Here is a 19,303-nt window from a genome sequence, read left to right on the forward strand (position 1 = left end):
AGATGTATGAATTGTTCTACTACAGCACCCTGAAGCAATGTATAAGGGTCTTCTTAGCTTTTACTACATTTTGCAATTGACAAAATCAAGTCATATGATCAGGGGCTTGTTTAAAGTTTTGGGGGCAGGTTGACTCTTGTGTAGAAATTGTGTTCGGGGGCCAGGGAGTTGAGTCAGAAATTGTATATTCTATATGATTTACAGTAACATCTATGCTTATGATTATTTTGAATCTGTCCTACTGAATTACTCTTAGATTAAAATTGAACACTAAAATTATGAGCAATTTTAGAGTTGCTTCAAAATGTCTGTGTTAGCAGCATCTTTTAGCCTTAAAATCTTTAGTGTATGCTGTGAATATATGGCCCCTGATTTTGGCCTGATTAACAAAGTCCTGCCTAAAAAAACACATAAGCATTACAAATAAATGAACAGAAATTTGATTCAGATTTAAATTAGCGGCAAACTGGTAGATGCACTTTTAAGTAGGCTATAAGAAAAAAAAAAAGAAATCATTTACTCCCCTTTGCCTCTATGTCTTTCTGTATCTCATTTTCTCTCCATAAATATGAAGCACATGCCTCTTAAATCAGATTCAAGCCATCAGAAAGGCCATTAGGAGGATATGGACATTAGCCATGTGAAAATGCATCTGGGGCTTTCTCACAACACAAATACATACAGTTTATGGATGACTGAATGTCCATTTTCAATCTATGAAAGTGCAATTTCAGCTGAGAGCGAAGAAGAACTTATCAAAATGTCAGTGGAGATGTATTTAGAGATGTGGGAGGTGATATAGGAAATTCAGGAAAGAGCTCTGAGGGAACAGGCCTAAACAAAGAGGAGGCAGATGATTGAGGAAAACTCATGATCATTTACCGGTTATGAAGATCGGAAGACATTTTCTTGTTGCAGTTTTCTGGCAAGTCACAAACTGAGGAAAATGTGTGGGCTTCTGGATGCAAAGACCACCAGTTGTCAACACTTGTTTACTATGTGTAAAGCCATAATGTGTTTTAATCTCTTTTAATTTTCTGAAAAGACAAAAACACAGAGGTTAGATGCTTTGACTTCTTTACGCGTGTGGGTGGGCGACCCTAAAGAGTAAATGCTGTGGGTTCAGAACTGGTGAAAGGGTGAGAGAACCTAAAGTTGAGGGTGTTCTTGAGAAAAGCCAAGGCAGGGCATCAGTATTACACAGAAACAAACAAAAAAAGGTAAGATCTGCACTGGGACTTTCCTGTGTCTGTGTAGACTGTCAGCCTGTTATTAGTGGTGGGGATTTTTCACAAGTCACTATCTTTATGTGTGTGTCATTTGAATCATTCATCCAAATGACTGTTTTTACGAGTGAATCACTGAATTATTCACTCAACCGATTACAAAAACACTGATTTAGTCAAAAACTAAAGTAAGTCAGCTAAACACTACTGTGTTTATCAGAGATGAGACAGTTGATACTCGTCTTTGTTTTGAACATTTTAAATTAAATAGACAATGTATCCAGCAATACTGCATCTAAACTATAAAATATTCAATACTAGCATCTTGTTTTAACAGTAGCAATCACGTCCATTACACACACATAATGGACCTAAAAATGTATCGACAATGAAACAGTATCCAAATGTACGTGGAATTTTGTTTTAGCTTTTAAAAAGATGCTGGAGAGTATGAGATCAAATTACGACCAATGCAGTGTCCATTGAAATGTTGTGTTTACAAAGTCAAGTCTGACCATTAACTGATCCCAAGATAACTTTAGTGGAAGTACAAAGTCAGTTCCCCTCAAGTTAAAAACAGCAATGTGTCCACATTTATTTATAAATTCATTCATTCATTCATTCATTCAAAAAAAAAAAAAAAAACAGTTGTTTTATCGCTTAAAATAGCTTTTATGAAATACTGTGCTTGGTAAGTGAGCTTGTGCTATATTTCTTTAAGAATACAATTTCGCTTGGTCATGCTATCATAATTCGGTGACATTATGGTATGGCTTAAGGGCACAAAATGAATTATTTTCCATAGAAAACAAAAAGTTTAACAAGATTCTTTAAGATAAATTACTGGAAGTTGGAATGTGAATAAAAAGGTTTGCTGGGTTACAGAGGGATGCTGAGGGAATTGACCATGTTGGCAGGAGCTCTGGCCTGGGGAAAGAAGCTGTGCAGGTGTCGATTTGTCCTAGTTTTCAGGGCATAACTGTTCTCTGCCGTGAGGGGAGACAGTGAAAAAGAAAATGGCTATGGTAGGATGGGTTGCCTATGATTTGTGCCGCCTTCATTGTCGTCCCACTGTAGATGCTTATGTCTGTGAGTGAGGAGAGCTGGCAACCAATTATTTCCTCTTAGAGTGCGATGATGCAGAGCCAAATCAGACGAATACAGGGGTTAAGAGGACAGATTCAATCACAGCTGTGTAGAACTGGACCAGCAGCCAACATTTCCTATGCCTCTCAGAAAATAGCACATTTCCGATGTGTGCCTGTAAAAAGAAACCGATTAAGACGATTTCAGTCTTATCAAGAGGTTCAAGACAGCCTTGAAAATGTAAGCGAAGGAAAAACAGAAAATACTTTTACACAAGAATATGATATTAATTCCACATTATTGTAGAAATTCAAGATAAAGTATACATGAAACTTCTCTCTATAATAACAATAATAATAAAAATTGTTCGCAGTAGAACAGGCTGTCACTGACAGTACTCCTCAAAGAGATCTTTGTACTTTATTTAGCCCTTCCTCTAAGAAAAAAGGTATAAAAGCTGTCTTTGAGGCAGTATCTTTTCAAAGGGTACTAATATATACACTTTAGGTATTAATATGTACTGTACCTTTAAGGTACCAATATGCTCCCTTTAGATACAGAGGTGCCTTTTGAAAAGAAACCACCCTAAAAGGTACATAAGTACACAAATCCAAATCAATACAAACAAACTCGAGGGCAAAAAGCAAAGGATTGACAGGAGAGGCAAATTGTTTTCTTAGAGCAAGCTGACTAACTACAAAATGCTAGCCTATTCTAGCAACATAAATACAACACCAACATAAGGGGGATTAAAAGCTTTTTTTATGTCATTCTGGTCTTATTGTGTGTTCGTAAGTACCTAATAGGAGTGTTACTGAGATGAAGGGAGTAGTATTGTACTGGTAATGTGATCTTGACCCTCTGAGGCAACACCTCCGCATAAAATAAAAATACTTTTATTAGCCTAATGATATGACTGCAGTCTCATGTGAGTACTTGATTTTAAACATACAATATTTCTCAACAGTAGTACTAGGATTTATCCTTTAATGTTAAAACTTACGTTAAAAAAGAAGAAAAAAACAGTTAATGTTGACCTTTTTTTCTGGAGTCACCAGCAAAAACATTTCTTAAAGGGATAATTCACCCCAAAATTTAAATTCTGTGATCATTTACTCACACTCAAGTTGTTCCAACCCTGTATGTCTTTCTCTCTTCTGTTGAACTTTAAAGAAAATATGAACAGTTGCTAGTCCACTGACTTCCATCATTTGGGAAACCTACTATTGAAGTTGAAGGAGCTAAGAAACTGATCGCCTGAACTATCCCTTTAAGGGGACACATGCCTCCCCCTAGTGTTCAATAAGGTAGAATCGGTATCCCTCAAAGTGAGTATTTTTAAATCTTTTCATCACTTCTAAAGAAAAAAGACAAAAAAAAAGACAATAAAAAATTCTACTTTTTCTGCTTGACTTCATAACATTTCAGATCATGCAGAGAAACTGATATATTTTATATTAAAACTGGATGACACATTTCTCAAAAATAGATTCTGCATCAGCAATGAATCTTAAAAAGCTGCATGATGTCCTGTGAATCATATTATGATATGAGATCACAGAAGAGAGGGTAACAGAAGAGTCTTCCTTTGAAGTACAGATTCACACCGACCTTCTCCCAGGCACAAGTGTTGACTTAAAGTGTTTTGAAATGCCTGAAACTGAGCACGAAGCCATTCTTTGTCCTCTTATGGATAGTATAGGGATAAGCACTCTTGTTCTTCTTTATCTGGTTTTCTGTGGGCAATGTATGCTTATTACACTGAAAAGCTTAAATATTTATATCTGTACATGTAAATAACACCATATAACCCCTGTTTAGCATCTTGTGCTAAAAATTTATTAAAGTTATATTATGCAAATTCAAATCAATATTAATGCCAACAGGAAAATAAAACCATGGAGCAAAGCAATTAATCAGTTTTTTTGGAGCAACATGGGGTCAAAGGCACAATGGCTCACAGCTACTATAGTGTGCAGGACTCACCATGGCCTTAAGCTTTAGTTAGAGCCATCTATCAAAACAGACAAAGTGTACAAATCAGTCAATCAAAAAAGACAGCAGCTGAACTGCTGTGGCTTCTCAAGACACATGCATTACTACTTACAGTAAGTGTTCTATTAAACGAAATGTGCAGTCAGTGCACTAACACTGGTGAGGAGGAACCTCATGTGGTGGGATGAAGGAACTGCATTGTCCTCAACTCTTCTAATATAACCGACCTTTTCTGAAAAAAATATTTGACATCCACCGTGACACATTTGATAAATACTTAAATATGCATGGACTGGTATAGCAAATAACAAAAACTTGTATTCATATTAAAGCAAATATAACGTGGTTCATAAAAAAATGTTGTATGATCATCAGACCATAATACATATAATTGGTTCCACAACAATAAATCCCACGAACAATCATGTGTCCACCTTTTTATAGACTTACTTACACAACAAACTTCAACTATATTTTAAAGGATACTGAATGAACCCAAGCGCCTGTGTTTCATCAGATGCAAGCCATGCACAACAGTAATATGTCCAATAGATTTTAAGATCTTAAGTGAAGAATTTTACTGTGAAGACAAGGTGAAGTGAATCCTAAAGGTCACAAATAATTAACATTCATGTAAACATAAAGGTATAGCTTTATATTCTTAAATATATTTTTTATTCATATATATATATATATATATATATATATATATATATGAATAAAAAATATATTTAAGAATAATTGTGCCTTGATTATTATTATTATTATTATTATTATTATTATTATTATTATTATTATTATTATTCTATTTTTTTAAAGAAATCTAATGTAAATTGTAACCACTAGATGGAGCCCGTCTAATGTTTTTATCTCGGGGAGGTGTGTCTTTACTGCACGTATGAGTCAGGAAGCAGGTTATTTACGTCTTCGTGTATTCTTTTAAAATCTCTTAAAGTCACTCGACTCTGACCTTGTACGCGGTAAGAGGCTCTAACATCTGCTTTGAACCAACAACACCGCTATTACACGGTCTGATTTATTTAATGAACAGTCGAGATGTTTACTTGATGTAGCTATGTGTACTTTGTTGCAACACGGAAATAGAATGACACGCTAATGTGCAGCGTTTATCATATGATTGTTATTTACTTTAGGTTTTATTGCCGTTCTTCTTTCTGTCTCTTTTCTTGGCATTTTTAGACACTGGTGGCAACATGACAGTGTTTGAAAACTGCACTGTGGTGTTAGATGTGAAAAATGTGCCTTTTAAAGAGAAGAATAAACTGAGATTAGCTCTTCTGGAGAATGGAGGAAACATCTCTTATGTCATCAACAAAGAGGTACGTATTCTACTCTTCTGTCTAAAGCAAATTATTGTTTAGATATAGGTAAGAAGTTTTGTTTTTCAAAGTTGCATAAAATACAGACCCTTTCTTCTTGGTTTTCTGTTAGGTTCCTCAACAGGAACATTAGTATTAATGGTAAAATTAATGCTTAAAAAATGATAATATCAGTGGAATGATCGTACTGTCAGTGTATCTTCTGACCTCCGTTTATCTCCTCCAGTGCTCTTTTGTAGTCACTAGCAGTGTGAATGATCTGAGCAGTAACCGGCAGCGCAGCATCCAGAAGCTGCAGATCCCAGTGGTCGGGACGCAGTATGTGTGGAGCAGTCTGGACCAAGGGCATCTCCTGCCTTTGATGGAGCATAATTTGACCCCACAGCTGCCATATCCCGCCTCTGAATTCCTCCCTCCTTCAGGTAGGAGTTTATGAAGACTTGTTTTCTGTGGTTGTATTAGCACACTGTAATCTAGAATCCTGGTTTAGTTTTCTATTCAAATTAATTTCTCAGAACGTGATTTTAGCCAAATCAGCGCTAAATGTATTTTATCACTGCCTTTCTTCAGGAGAACAGATGTCAGTTGTTTGTCTAAAGTGTGAGGTTAACTTGCATCAGATGTGAAAGGAGGTCAAAGGGACAGAACGATGGGAGTGTCACAGGCAGATTTGTTTTATTAGTTTACATTGGGTGTGTTTGGTTCTCTGTTTGCTTACAGTACGTTTGGCTTTGTGTTGCAGTACATTTTTGTTGAGAATATATTTGTCATTCTGTTTGGGTTTTGAGAGTGTTAAGTGAGATTAAACCATGTATTTTTGTGGCATGGTTGACATTGTTATTTTTCATGATGAAGAGATAAAAGTGTCATCACACATACCAAGAAAAGAGACGTTCAAAGGTCACCCTGAACTCCCAAAGACTGAAGCTGAGATTCTTGAGAAGGGTGGACCCCGTCCTGGCAGGTTCAGGTGCGCTCTTGTTTTTTGTCACTGCCAGTTTGTTCAAGTTTTTGCAGAACTTGTGCTGTTCAGATTTGTTTGTTTACCTGACTACTCCTTTTCATTCCCTCAATGCAGAGTTTACAAAGAAGGCGACCATGACCTGCCTGAATTTCCTTCGTATTTTCAAGTGGCCAAGTATTCAGTTTTTGAGAGGGTGAGAGACATGAAGTTCACATTAACTTTAAAAGAAAAAAACACTATGATGACCGTTTTAACACATTCTTCACCACAGCCTGAGCATGCTGCAAGTGTTTTTGTGTTTCAGGTCAAACCCAAGACTTTGTCTGTTCTGGAGCTGCAGAGTGCCAAAGGCCGGGCAGGCCAGCAGTATCGTGTGTTGTGTTCAGTCTTGCGTGAAGCTGAGGTTTGATCATCATGAAAGTTGTTATCATTGGAATCACAGATGGTGACGGGATGCTGAATTTGTCTTGTGGTGACGGTGATGGACTCTCTCTCTTGCTATAGACCGAAGTGGTTCAGGACAAGCTTGTGTTCTGCGTGACGTCTGAAGATGCAGTGGAAGCATATCTGCAACTGATAAAGGAGATGGAGACCGAGGGATCCACAAAGACACGCACACTTCCCCCTGAGATTGAGCGCTTGGCATCCTACAGTCTGAAGCAGGTCAGATAAACACAACACAGAACTGTTTTTATTTATTTGATACATCTGTAATGGGTGTGCAATAATTGCTCCCTCTTTGATTGGCAGCTGCTGTTGGAGGAAAAGCTGAACTGCAGCACATTGTCACAGGAAGTTGGTGTTTTTGTGGAGCTGGTTTGGACTGAAGCTCTCGGTTCCCTTAATAACATCCTGAAAGTCCCTGTCTCCAGAATAAGCCTCAATGATGTGAGAATGAGCTTAGCGAAGTAAAGAAGCTGACAGGAATTAGCTGTGTTTAACGGTTGCGGTGTGTTTATTGGCTCTGTGCTGCTGCAGGTGAGCAGGGTCGAGGGACTGTTACTGCAGGCACAAAAGACTAAGAAAGAGGATGAAGTCAAAGCCCTTCTGGAGGAGGTCAACACTCTTCTACCCCTCAGAATGACCGACCCTCCTTCCAAACACAAGCTCGTGTCTCAGAAACTAGACCTTTGTCAGGTATCACATACATCAATTTATAGTATAAAATGATTATAAGGCTTTAGGTATAGAGTGTATCGATGCATGCCAAGCTGGTAAAAGATTGCTAAAAAATGTGACAAATCACCTAGGTTGAAATGTTAAGCAAATTGTGATACAATTGGGGGTTTATGTGGATGGATATTTAAGGGAGAACTGTCTTCAGAAAAATTTTATATAATATTATTTTCATCTTATCAATGGATAATGCTTATCGAAATGGTATTTGTAAGTGCAGCGCTGCTTTGTTTACAGCAGTAACCATGTCTCATACTCATTTTGTCTGAGAAATAATAAAAGAACACCTTTACATTTATAATTTGTCCTAAATCTCATTTTGTTAAAAGATTATTAGCATCATGAATCCCATCAAGTCATGAGTTGAGTGAATTGTTAGATCCTCTTATTTAAGATTTTGGTATAATATTATTTTCATAACAGTTAAGCTAATTTTCTTCATTTTACTTTTTGTTATTTTGAAGGATTTTTTTTATTACTGTAATACAATGATTATACTATTTAAATGCATTAAAATACTAAGTCAAATTCCTTCAAAGATTTTGAAGAATTCAACACTGCAGATCTGTCCTTTATACTCTTTTTATTCTTGTCGTCTCCAGCTGATCAGAGATATTGTAAATGTGAGTGAGGCCACTCTGGGAAGCCCCTTACCCTCGTCTCTGGGAAAGTATCGAGCTCTGAGGTGCAGCATTGAGGTTGTCCCACCACAAAACCCTGAGTTTCATGTTGTCTCTCAACTGCTTCAGGACAGGTAAACAAGATTGTGTGTGCAGATTGTGGTCGGAAGTTCAAACATAAACATATTTCAGAGTATGTCTTCAAATAATAATGTTGTTCTTGTATCGACTACAGGCCTGTTCAGATTCAGCAGATACTGCGTGTCAGCAGAGGGGTGGAGCTTCAGTTGTTTATGGAGGATTTAGGCAACATTAAACCCCTCCTACACTCCTCTAGTCCCAGCAGTTTTGTTGGAATACTGTCACGGTAGGAGCTCATTAAAACAAACAAAAAACCTTTGTTTACATGCAGTGATAAAACAGCACACCCACTTACAGTATTTTTATAAATGTTTTATTTAACCATTTATTTGTGATGTGTAATTGTCCATGAAGGCTAAAAGTGAAAAACTCCTTATATTCAGGTGTGCAGAATTATTAGGCATGTTTTATTTACAGATAAAATTAGCCAAAATAGAGGTTTAACTCCGACTGGAAAGGCAACAATTATTAATTCTTCATGAGAAATATTCAAAACTAAGGCCGGTGACATACTGGCTGCGTGGAGAGGGGGTATACGTATTTGTATACAAAATGACATATAAACACATTTTCCCATTATATTTTGCCTGGAAATGCTTCCAACACGCGCGCATGTCGCGGTAGAAATAGGCGTCGGTTCTATTTCTAGCATGCACGTGTTTTCCGCGCGGCTCGAGCCGCGCCTGAGACACGCATCTCACGCAGGCGGTCTGTATGCGCTAACCTGTTAACATGGGAGCCGAATTAAAAACTGACACGCCACACGGCTGAGACGCTTGCGCCACGCATTCAGTGTGTCGCCGGCCTAATGCAATACAGAAATTGCAAAGTTAAGACATGACCACTGGACAGCAAAAAGCTCACAGGGTCAGAGAGGTCAGAAAAAAATTGATTGAGAAGAAAAGACTGCATAAGATTTAACTGCATAAGATTGAAGAAAACATGGCTAATAATTCTGCACACCTGAATATAAGAAGTTTTTCACTTCCAGCCTTCATAGACCATTTATCACTAATAAATGATTAAATATAAAATCAATAGTAGTTATTTAGATTGATGTGGTTGGAATTGGTCAAATGTGCTTGGAAAAAAAAATATCAGAATATCAACAAGCCTAATAATTATACATGTATACTGTGGTGGGGTGAGTGAATCATGTTTCTTCTGGCTGATATTCAAATCTAAATAAATGAAAATTAATGCACCAAGTATTTTTAAAGACATTTTAAACATTTTTATACAGAGGTCTGCTGCTGCCCAGGGTTGGAGTCGAACAGCATGGAATTGAGAGAACGGATATCGGGAATCTTGGAGGAGGAATCTACTTCAGTGACTCTCTGAAGTCAGTTGTCTTTACCATTACTCAGTTGTCTCTTAATATAACAGATTTATTAATAATGTGAATCCCCTTTCATGACAACTGGAGATTTGAGCTAGCCTGTATGTTTCTTTTCTGTGTTAAAGGACTAGTTTGAAATACTCCAAGCCCAGTGTGACTGATGGCTCTCGGCTGCTGCTGGTGTGTGAAGTGGCGTTGGGTCGGTGTAAGGACCTGCTGAAAAAAGACACCACTTTGACTCGTGCTCCTGACGGCTACCACAGTGTACATGGAGTCCAACGCACTCCCAACAGACTCTCTGAATTTGAGGTGCTATTCTTATTGTCTGTGCACTTACATTTTCTGCTTGTGTTTTTGGGATCTGATATGCATTTGTGTGTGTGTTATCTTTAATAGGATGATGAGTTTGTCGTCTATAACACAGAGCAGATCAGACTGAAGTATGTTGTGCAGTACAGTCTGGAGGGAGACGAGTCAAAAGAGTTTCAGCCTCAGATCAACACTCAGCTCACGGACACAATACCTGATATCTGTGAGTAAAAGTTTAGTTAGTCTCATTCTCAGACGTCTCACTGACGGAAGTCAAAGTTGGCTAAATGTCTGATGCATATGGCACACAAAATTGGAAACACTTCAGGAGTTTTGAAGTCGTCATCGGATCGGTTGAATTGAACAGGAATTCTGGGAGATGTATGTGTTGCATTCTTTAATGTTCCACCTGGTAGCAAAGATGCTGTGATGCCATGTTTACAACTTTGACAATGAGCGTTCATGAATAGTGTAATGATAAAAACTTCACAATCATCGGGAAAAAGGAGGCGGGAAACAGCGGACAATCAAATTACATTTTAATAATCAAAATAAACACAAAACAGCGCGGCAGTCGGCCGTGAGGGCAAACAAAACCAAAACACAAACTAAAACCCAGGCCTGGTCCTCTCTCGTCCTTCACTCCTGTTTTATATCCTTCCATGTCCTCCGTGGGACTCGAGACCGGTCGGTCGAGCAGGTGTCGCTCATCTCCAGTCACTCCACCGTGTTTTTTATCAAATGAATAAATAAAGAATTTATAAAGAAAAAAATCGATTTATAAAGATTTGATAAAGAAAAGCAAACTAGAATTTAGAATTAGCATAATATAGGAATTGTGTTCTTGAAAAATAAATAATTGCATTTAACAATCCCTTATAATTTAATATATATATATAATTTTTTTTCTCTCTCTGTGAAGTTGAATTCTATGATTCTGTGGTTAAATTCATTAGTGGTTTTGTTTGAATGTGCTTCTTTAGTGTCCAGTGATGACAGTGAGGGTTTGGAGTCCACTAAGAATCCTCTGGAGGAGATGAACGCAGGTTTGCTGGACAGCCGTGGTCAGAAACTTCCTCTGAAGGCCGTCAATGTGAGGTGCAAGCTGGTGGACCTGCTGTGTCAGGTATGATACTACAGCAGTGGACCACTAGTACATGAAAAGAAGAGTTGCCAAAGTATAACTGTGTTCTCTTACATGTTAAACTGTTTATAAACTGAAAAAAAAAGATGGAATACAGTCAAAAAATATTATAAAAGGCTTTCACATACGGAAGTACAATTTAAAGATATGCAATCAAACTAAAAGAGCAAAATGATATACAAAACAGCTAATGAACTAGAACTAAAACAAAACATTGATGGACACAATCAGACCACAGGAGTATGTACATAACAAGAACTCCAAAATTAAAACTGAAAGTTTTAACAAACTAAAAAACAGACACAAATCTAACCGTGGTCTTTTGGCTTATATTTTGCCACAGCCATAGAGCCAGATTATTACATTATAATTCTAAAATCAAAACCATATCCTTAACATTCTCTCCGTTTCCACCAGGTCATCATATTTCAGACCTACACAAACCAGAATGATTTTCCCATTGAGGCAAAGTATGTCTTTCCACTGGAGGAGACGGCAGTAGTGTGTGGATTTGAAGCCTTTATCAATGGAAAGCACGTCATTGGAAAGGTGCGAGGCATTCAGAATTTGCATTCAGAATGCAGTCTCTGCTTTTTCAACCTCTTTCTCATCAGTTTAGTCACAAATGTCAATTTTACCTGTAGGTAAAGGAAAAGGAGCAGGCTCGTAAGGAGTACAAGCAAGCCATAGAGATGGGTCATGGAGCCTACCTGATGGACCAGGATGCACCTGTGAGTTACTGTAACTGATTTGGAGCTTGTGTGTGTGTGTGTGTGTGTGATAATGCATCAGATGGTGTCTTTAAGAGGTCGTGTGTTTATGTGAGGCAGGATGTATTTACTATCAGTGTGGGGAATCTTCCTCCTGGAGCCACAGTTCTGATCAAGGTGACGTTCATCACTGAGCTGGTGGTCCGGTCAGGCTCTATAATCTTCTCACTGTCTGGCAGCGTGGCACCATGGCAGCAGAGCGCGGCACTTAATCAGACAACTCAGGTACGACGCACCTTTGTTACTGTATTTCAAATTCTGTTTGGCCTGCTGATTCTTAGTGTTTTGAATGACATTTGCATTGCATTTCAGGCCACTGTTGAAAAGATTGGTGTGATGGAGCTTCAGTCAGTGGGGTGAGAATCTCAAACGCTGGCGAATTCACAGGGAAATTCTGCTAATGAGTAACAAAATAGAAGCCAATTATTTTATGTAGCTAACCATGTCTAACATCATTTAACACTTAACCTTTAAACTTTTATAACTTCACGCTTATTTACAGTAGCACCTTGTCCAGTTCGGATATTGGGGGGTTACGTGGTTGTTTCATTGTTCTGTTTAGTATATGGTTTTGATAAAAATGTTCAATCCTTTTCAATGTCCTCTAATGCTTTTGTTCCCTCTCTCTTTCTTCAGGGAGTTTTCTCTGTCTATGTCCATTGAAATGCATCATGAGATCATCAACTTGAGCTCTTCACACCGCATCAGAACCAAGGTTATTTTACTTTTGTGCATGATCTTACTTAATACTGTATTTTCTGAAAACAGTAACACATTCGTTATGAACCATATTAACAGTATTATTATTTTCCCTGTTCAGAGGACAGACTGTAAGGCAGTGATCCACACGTTACCGGGACAGACGCTGGGATCTGAAGGGTTACAGGTGTCCTTTAGTCTTTCTAATATCCACATGCCCAGGATGTGGGTGGAGAACCATCCAGATAAAAATAGTCAGGTAAAGAAATGATCACTCAAATCTGTTTTCCTGTCTGTCATGGATATTGTACACAAAAAGTGACACTTTCCATCTTATGCACCCTGTCAAAAATAAACACTGATACGGATCTGATCCCTGCAGGCCTGCATGCTGGTGTTTTATCCAGACTTTAAGTCAAGTGGGGTGTCCACCTCTGGAGGTCTGTCCAGTGTGAATGATGTGGTCATTCTTCTGGACTCTTCCAAGTCCATGCAGGGAGATGCCATGCTTAACGCTCGCAGGATTGCCCTTCAAGTTCTCAAATCTCTAGACCGCTCACTGAAGATCAACATCATCTCTTTTAGCACTGGTGAGTGCTCACTGAAACTGTCTGATATTGTCATCTTGTGGACTTTTTAGTTTCTCTATTTTTGTAATACAAAGTGAAGCATTATGGGTAAATATGTGCATCTTTACAGATTACCAGGAAGCTTTTCCTGCACCAGTGTCTTTAGATGAGGCATCTGAAGCTGCCAGAAAATTTATCATGGTGAGTAATGTTTTCAAATGTTTTAAGATGGTTCTGAATCTAAGTTCTTTTGCGTATCGTTGCATTTCTCCTCGCTTCAGTCGTGTGGCAGCTCTGGTGGCGGCACTGATCTGTGGCGGCCTCTCCGTAGTCTGAGTCTGCTGCCTCCGTCCCGGGGCATGAGGAACATCCTGCTGCTCTCTGATGGACATGTTCAGAACCAGCCTCTGACCCTACAGCTGGTCCGAGAAAACTCCTGCCACATGCGCCTCTTCACCTGCGGACTCAGGTCTGCCTTAAACAAATCTCTTTTTTCTCTTTCACTTACACTGAATTTCTGAATGAACAGTTTGGTTGTGTTTGTGTTTGTCTAGCTCGACAGCTAATCGTCATATGCTCAGAGCTTTGGCTCAGGCAGGTGGAGGAACATATGAATTTTTTGACACAAAGATGAAACACACTTGGGCAGAAAAGGTGAATCACACACATTATTGTATTTTTTTTTTTTATAACTAAAAAGGAAACATAATTTTTCCAAAATAGGCCAGGCTTGAGTTTGAGGCTTCAGTTGAAGAGATTTGTGTGTAATTTCAGGTGCGCGCTCAGGTTCAGCGAATGGAGTCTCCCGGCTGCAGATCAGTGACAGTGAAGTGGCAGCAGTTTAATCCCACAGCGCCGCTTCCTGTTCAAGCCCCCTCACAGCTTAACGCTCTCTTCAGTGACTGTCACTCTCTGGTGTACGGCTTTGTGCAACACTGCACTCAGGTAGACAGGCTTTACTTAAAAGTTGCATTGTTGCTTACAGGTGCAGGTCATATAATTAAAATATCATCAAAAAGTTGATTTCAGAAAATTCCATTCAAAAAGTGAAACGTGTATATTATATTCATTCATCACACACAGACTGATATATTTCAAATGTTTATTTCTTTTAATTTTGTTGTATATACCTGACAATCAGTTCAAGCTGTTTCAGTTAATTGATATAAAACTCTGAATCAACATTTGCATAATCATTGAAAAATGTTAATGATACATTAAAATATTTCAATAATAATATATGTATTGTAGCTAAATACAGATTGTTTTTTTTTTTTACAGATTACTTATATATTTGTGCCATTGCCATGCAGTGGTGTTGAGAATTCTTATATGTAAATTAATGTACATAAAGACTGTCTTCTGTCAAGATTTGTCAAAATTTACAATAACTACAGTATGTAATATTAATCAAGGCTGTAAAATATTAGGGTAGATATTTTAGCTGAAATGGCTAGTTATTTGTGTTTATTTATTGTTTTGAAGTGTAATATTTACTCATTTAGGCCACACTGTTTGGTGATTTGAATGGACAAGAGATCAAAACAATGGTGTCCACCACAGAACTACAAAAGTCCAAGGGAACTGTGAGTGAACATCTTAAATACTTAATACACTCTGAAGCACCATCAGATGTTTATCAGGCATTTGAAGAGTTGTGTGTGTATGTGTGTGTGTGTAGTTCCTTCACAAGTTAACAGCAAGAGCAATCATCAGAGACTATGAAGATGGCATTCTAGCTAACAGTGAGGCTGAACATGAGGTACAATATTTGGCTGCTTTATGATATTTTTATATAACCGTTAGATTTGTTAACAGAAAAACTTGACTTGCTGTCATGTATCTCTTTATCAGGGGAAGAAAGCAGAGCTAAAGTCCTACATCATTGAGCTCAGTAAAGAGTTCTCCATCCTATCCCAGTTCACAAGCTTTGTTGCCATTGAAGAGAGGGTATGATTGCTGCTATTCAAAGGATCTAAAATTAAATCTGTAAAAATATATTTGTATTTATATATATATATATATATATATATATATAAATAGATAAATTAAATAAATGAATGCATTTAGCAGACGCTTTTATCCAAAGCGACTTACAGTGCATTCAAGCTATCAGTTTTTACATATCATGTGTTCCCGGGGAATCGAACCCCCAACCTTGCGCTTGCTTGCTTGCGCAGTGCTCTACCAGTTGAGCTACAGGAACACTATATATATATATATATATATATATATATATATATATATGTATGTATATGTATATATATATGTATATGTATATGTATATGTTTTGTATGTAGTTATTCATTCCATTATAAAAATAGTTCACACATAAATTAAGTGTTTAATATTGATAAAAAAAAGAAAAAGTAAACTTCTGCACACAGGGAATTAGTTTTTTCACAAAAAGGCAGAGTAATTCTAAGTAAAATATGCCATGAATTAATTTGTGTGCACCATTTTAAACTGAATGACAATTAAAAATACCAACTAATACCCTCATTTTCTCTTTGCAGCAGCAGAATGAGCTTGACACTGGTTTCACAGATATTCCTAAAATCATATCACAGGAAGATGTGGATATTTTGCCATATATGGGCTGGACTGAAGAAAAGCTGGAGGCTTTGGATATTAGTAGGGCTGAATATGATGTATGGGTAACAACAAAAGTGTCTATTAAAGCTGTTATGTCATGTAATGATAAATGTTTACAGCTTCTAGTATTCACAACAATGATTTTCATTTTGTTTTCAGACGGCATTAGAGGGATGGTGCAGTAGTTCCACATCTAAAGATCTCCTGGGTTCTGCTTGTGTAGCAGATGATTTTGTTGTTGATTTAAAGGATGAATATGAATATATTGATAGGTTTATGCCTTCAGCTCGCCCTTCTCAACCTCATAGAACCAGTAGCTCCTGGCATCCTTCACGTTTTGAAAGTAGCACTAATGCTTTCAGAAAAAGTCTGAAAAAATCGAGTCCAACATTTCCCCTTTACCCTGCCGCAAAGGCTGCTTCCAGGCCTATAGCTGCTCGACCTGAAATACCAGTGGAAGTTCTCTGCAAGGCTAGCAAGATTTCTCCTCCTCCTTCTTTTCCTCCTCCTCCTCCCCATAGAGGTGCCTCCATGAGTGACAGGCTTCCCCCTTCAGCTGCCAACCAGGTTATTGCCTGTATGCCCCCTCCTCCTCCTCCTCCATGTGGTGGTGCCTCCATGAGTGACAGGCTTCCCCCTTTAGCTGCCAAACAGGTTATTGCCTGTATGCCTCCTCCTCCTCCACCTCCTCATAGAGGTGCCTCCATGAGTGACAGGCTTCCCCCTTCAGCTGCCAACCAGGTCACTGCCTTTATGCCTCCTCCTCCCTCGGTGGAACGTCACTCCAGTATTCGTCGGACTATCCCTCCTTCCGCTGATTTCAAGATGTCCAGAACTGAGGTCTTGATCAAACGTTACACCGCTCCCCCACCACCTCCACTCCCGCTTTGTTCATATGAGCCTCCTCCCTCTGATCTTCTTGGTTTTGAATCAGAGTGTTTCATAGAAGAAGGCTTTGATTCGCTTACAAAAAGGAGTCCAATGGTTTCCTCTGCAACAGAGTTTGCCACTGAGCTTCATGACTCAACTCATTCTACCTGTGCAGATCCTCCTCGCGACGCATCTCAGCAATTCATGTCCATGACTCCAAGCCCTTCTTCCCCTCCTGCTATTGCTCGCAAGATGAGCGAATCTTTTTTCGGGAGGTGCAGTGCTGGTGGCTCCATTGCCTTTGCACCACCCTCTCGTGCTGCACCTGAATGCTTTGGTTCCCTCAGAAGTAGGAATAAACATTTGGATTTTAGGTCCTCAGCTCCTAGAGCACTGCGAAAACTAAAAAAATCTATAAGCAGACCAGACAAAGTGGCCTGGAATGATCTGTTTGAGCTTCAGCATGAGGTGTTTACACATGATTTATTTTACTAGATTATATACGGTTTTTAAATGTGTGAGAGAATATGAACATATGCAATGTGTTTGGATATAGGATGGATACTGGGAGTGCACTGACAGGCTGAGCAGCTTCCTTAACCTGGATGTAGACTTTTTTGCAAATGTCTTCCTTCAAGAGAAAGGCATCTGTTCCTTAGGTAACATGTTTTTTACATGCCTGTTGTTGGTCTTATCCAGATTGCAGCTTATTCTCAGCAAGAACTGCCCATTTAGACAGGACGAGCCATCTGATTGACATGTAAAGCAACCAATCACAGTTTGTTCATATATAATATTTAGACAGACTGAGAAAAACACAGGTGTCTTTACTGTGTAACACCAGCCAATCATTGTATTATATAATACCATCTTGCTAGAATGAGAAAGTGCTTTGCTTTTTAAAGTGCAATATGCATCAGGCTATATCTGAATATAGTTTATTTTATTCTTTTATAGTGTCTTTTATAGTTCATAGTTTATTTTTCCGACACAGGTTTTGAGTCAGTATCAGTTAAGTCACATATTTTGTATGTCAGGTGTGAAGGCTCATGCTGAAATTCTGAGGCTGGTGGCGACTCTGCTGGTGCTGCAGCTGATCCGGGTGAAGAAGCTGGAAGTGGGACGGCTGCTTGAGTCTCTCCTCCGACTAAAAGAGTCCCAGGAGCCCAGGTACCAGTGCACGTCCTCACTGTGGTGTAGTGATTGACCTATGTTTTTGGATCCATGACTTTCTGCTCTTCTCCATTCAGACCGATGTACTGGGAGGCAGTGAAGAGGGCCATGGACTGGGCCTGCCGGACTGACAGACAGTATCCGTGTGTTTACAGCCGGCTTGAGATCGGCCGGGATTGGGAATCATCTACACGTCAACTACTGGGCTATGATTCTCCACACCCATATTCCCCACTCAAACCTGTTCTAGACAGACGTATTAGTCTTGTAGAAACTGGAGCTTAACTGCTTAATATTTGAAAAATATCTTTATGAGTCTTGGAGAGCTTTAAAGTGCCCTCATAACTGTATTTCTGTAAACTCTCTCTCATCACATTATTGGGTGGAAAATAAATTAGTAAACCTTAACATACCTAAACATAATTAAACCCACAAAATATTAAAAATAAATAAAGAAATAAAGAAATAAAGAAAATGAATTACAATATAGTCTGTTGACTTGCAGAAAGCTGTTTTAGCATTTAAACCAAAAAATATTTTGTGAAACGTTTTCTTGTGTGTATGTGCTGTCTTTTTTTAAATAAATGAAATGAATTAAAATAAATATATTGTTCCAGTAAACAACAGCATCTCAATGACCTATCTGAAAATACAAAACAACCAAAGAAATAGCAGGGTTTCTGCTTGTAAACAAAAACATTTTATTCTAGCTTCATGCATTCTTTTTTTTAAACACTTTAATATGGTTAAGTTTCATAAAACTATAAAGAAATAACATTTTGAACAAAAAGCTGAAAAAATACTGAATTGGATTCTGTATAACAATAAAAACACGGATTCTAGGAATAGCTCAAATATATTTAGAATTTTTGTAAATGTAGGTCAAGTATACTTAAATGTCATTTTAAATATAATTCTGAAAGTACATAAAGCCCATTTCTGAGAAGTACATAAAAAGATAACTGAAAGCATAATTTCCTGTTTTTAGTTTAAAAGTAGTATACTAATAGCACACTTGAATAAACTTTTTTCGTAAGGGGGTTCATCATACAACCCCACTTCCAGAAAAGTTGAGACATTTTGTAAAATGCAGTAAAAACAAAAATTATGATTTGTTAATTATCTTTAACTCTTATTTAACTGATAAAACATTCAAAGAAACAGGTTTCCATTGTTTTCACTGACCATCTTGATGTATTTTGTAGATGTATAAATACATTTTCATTTTGAATGCTGTAACGCTTCACAAAAAATATTCAAATATTCAAGTTAAACTGTTATAAAACA

General features: G+C 38.0%; 1 protein-coding gene across 3 annotated transcripts; it reads left to right on the forward strand.

Moving 5' to 3' along the window:
• The first annotated feature begins 5,175 nt into the window (after positions 1 to 5,175).
• LOC127964743 (protein mono-ADP-ribosyltransferase PARP4) lies at positions 5,176 to 18,628 on the forward strand. Of its 3 annotated transcripts, XM_052565060.1 has the most exons (35): positions 5,182 to 5,287; positions 5,508 to 5,647; positions 5,874 to 6,069; positions 6,503 to 6,617; positions 6,726 to 6,804; positions 6,916 to 7,014; positions 7,116 to 7,274; positions 7,362 to 7,499; positions 7,590 to 7,748; positions 8,390 to 8,541; positions 8,643 to 8,774; positions 9,792 to 9,890; positions 10,013 to 10,196; positions 10,284 to 10,419; positions 11,180 to 11,322; positions 11,758 to 11,889; positions 11,985 to 12,071; positions 12,171 to 12,335; positions 12,423 to 12,466; positions 12,747 to 12,825; positions 12,931 to 13,068; positions 13,192 to 13,399; positions 13,509 to 13,579; positions 13,660 to 13,847; positions 13,933 to 14,032; positions 14,153 to 14,323; positions 14,884 to 14,964; positions 15,060 to 15,140; positions 15,233 to 15,328; positions 15,895 to 16,029; positions 16,133 to 16,484; positions 16,659 to 17,311; positions 17,400 to 17,502; positions 17,881 to 18,013; positions 18,094 to 18,628. In XM_052565060.1, exons 2-35 carry the CDS (start codon positions 5,522 to 5,524, stop codon positions 18,299 to 18,301), a joined length of 5,142 nt encoding a protein of 1,713 aa, XP_052421020.1. In that variant the 5' UTR covers positions 5,182 to 5,287; positions 5,508 to 5,521; the 3' UTR covers positions 18,302 to 18,628. The 3 variants fall into 3 exon arrangements, with proteins under 3 accessions (XP_052421019.1, XP_052421020.1, XP_052421018.1); XM_052565059.1 differs by having other exon boundaries at positions 5,176 to 5,287; positions 16,133 to 17,311; XM_052565058.1 differs by having other exon boundaries at positions 5,190 to 5,336; positions 16,133 to 17,311.
• The last annotated feature ends 675 nt before the right edge of the window (positions 18,629 to 19,303 follow it).

The sequence above is a fragment of the Carassius gibelio genome, chromosome B9 (assembly GCF_023724105.1).
Source record: "Carassius gibelio isolate Cgi1373 ecotype wild population from Czech Republic chromosome B9, carGib1.2-hapl.c, whole genome shotgun sequence".
In the NCBI taxonomy this organism is placed as follows: domain Eukaryota; kingdom Metazoa; phylum Chordata; class Actinopteri; order Cypriniformes; family Cyprinidae; genus Carassius; species Carassius gibelio.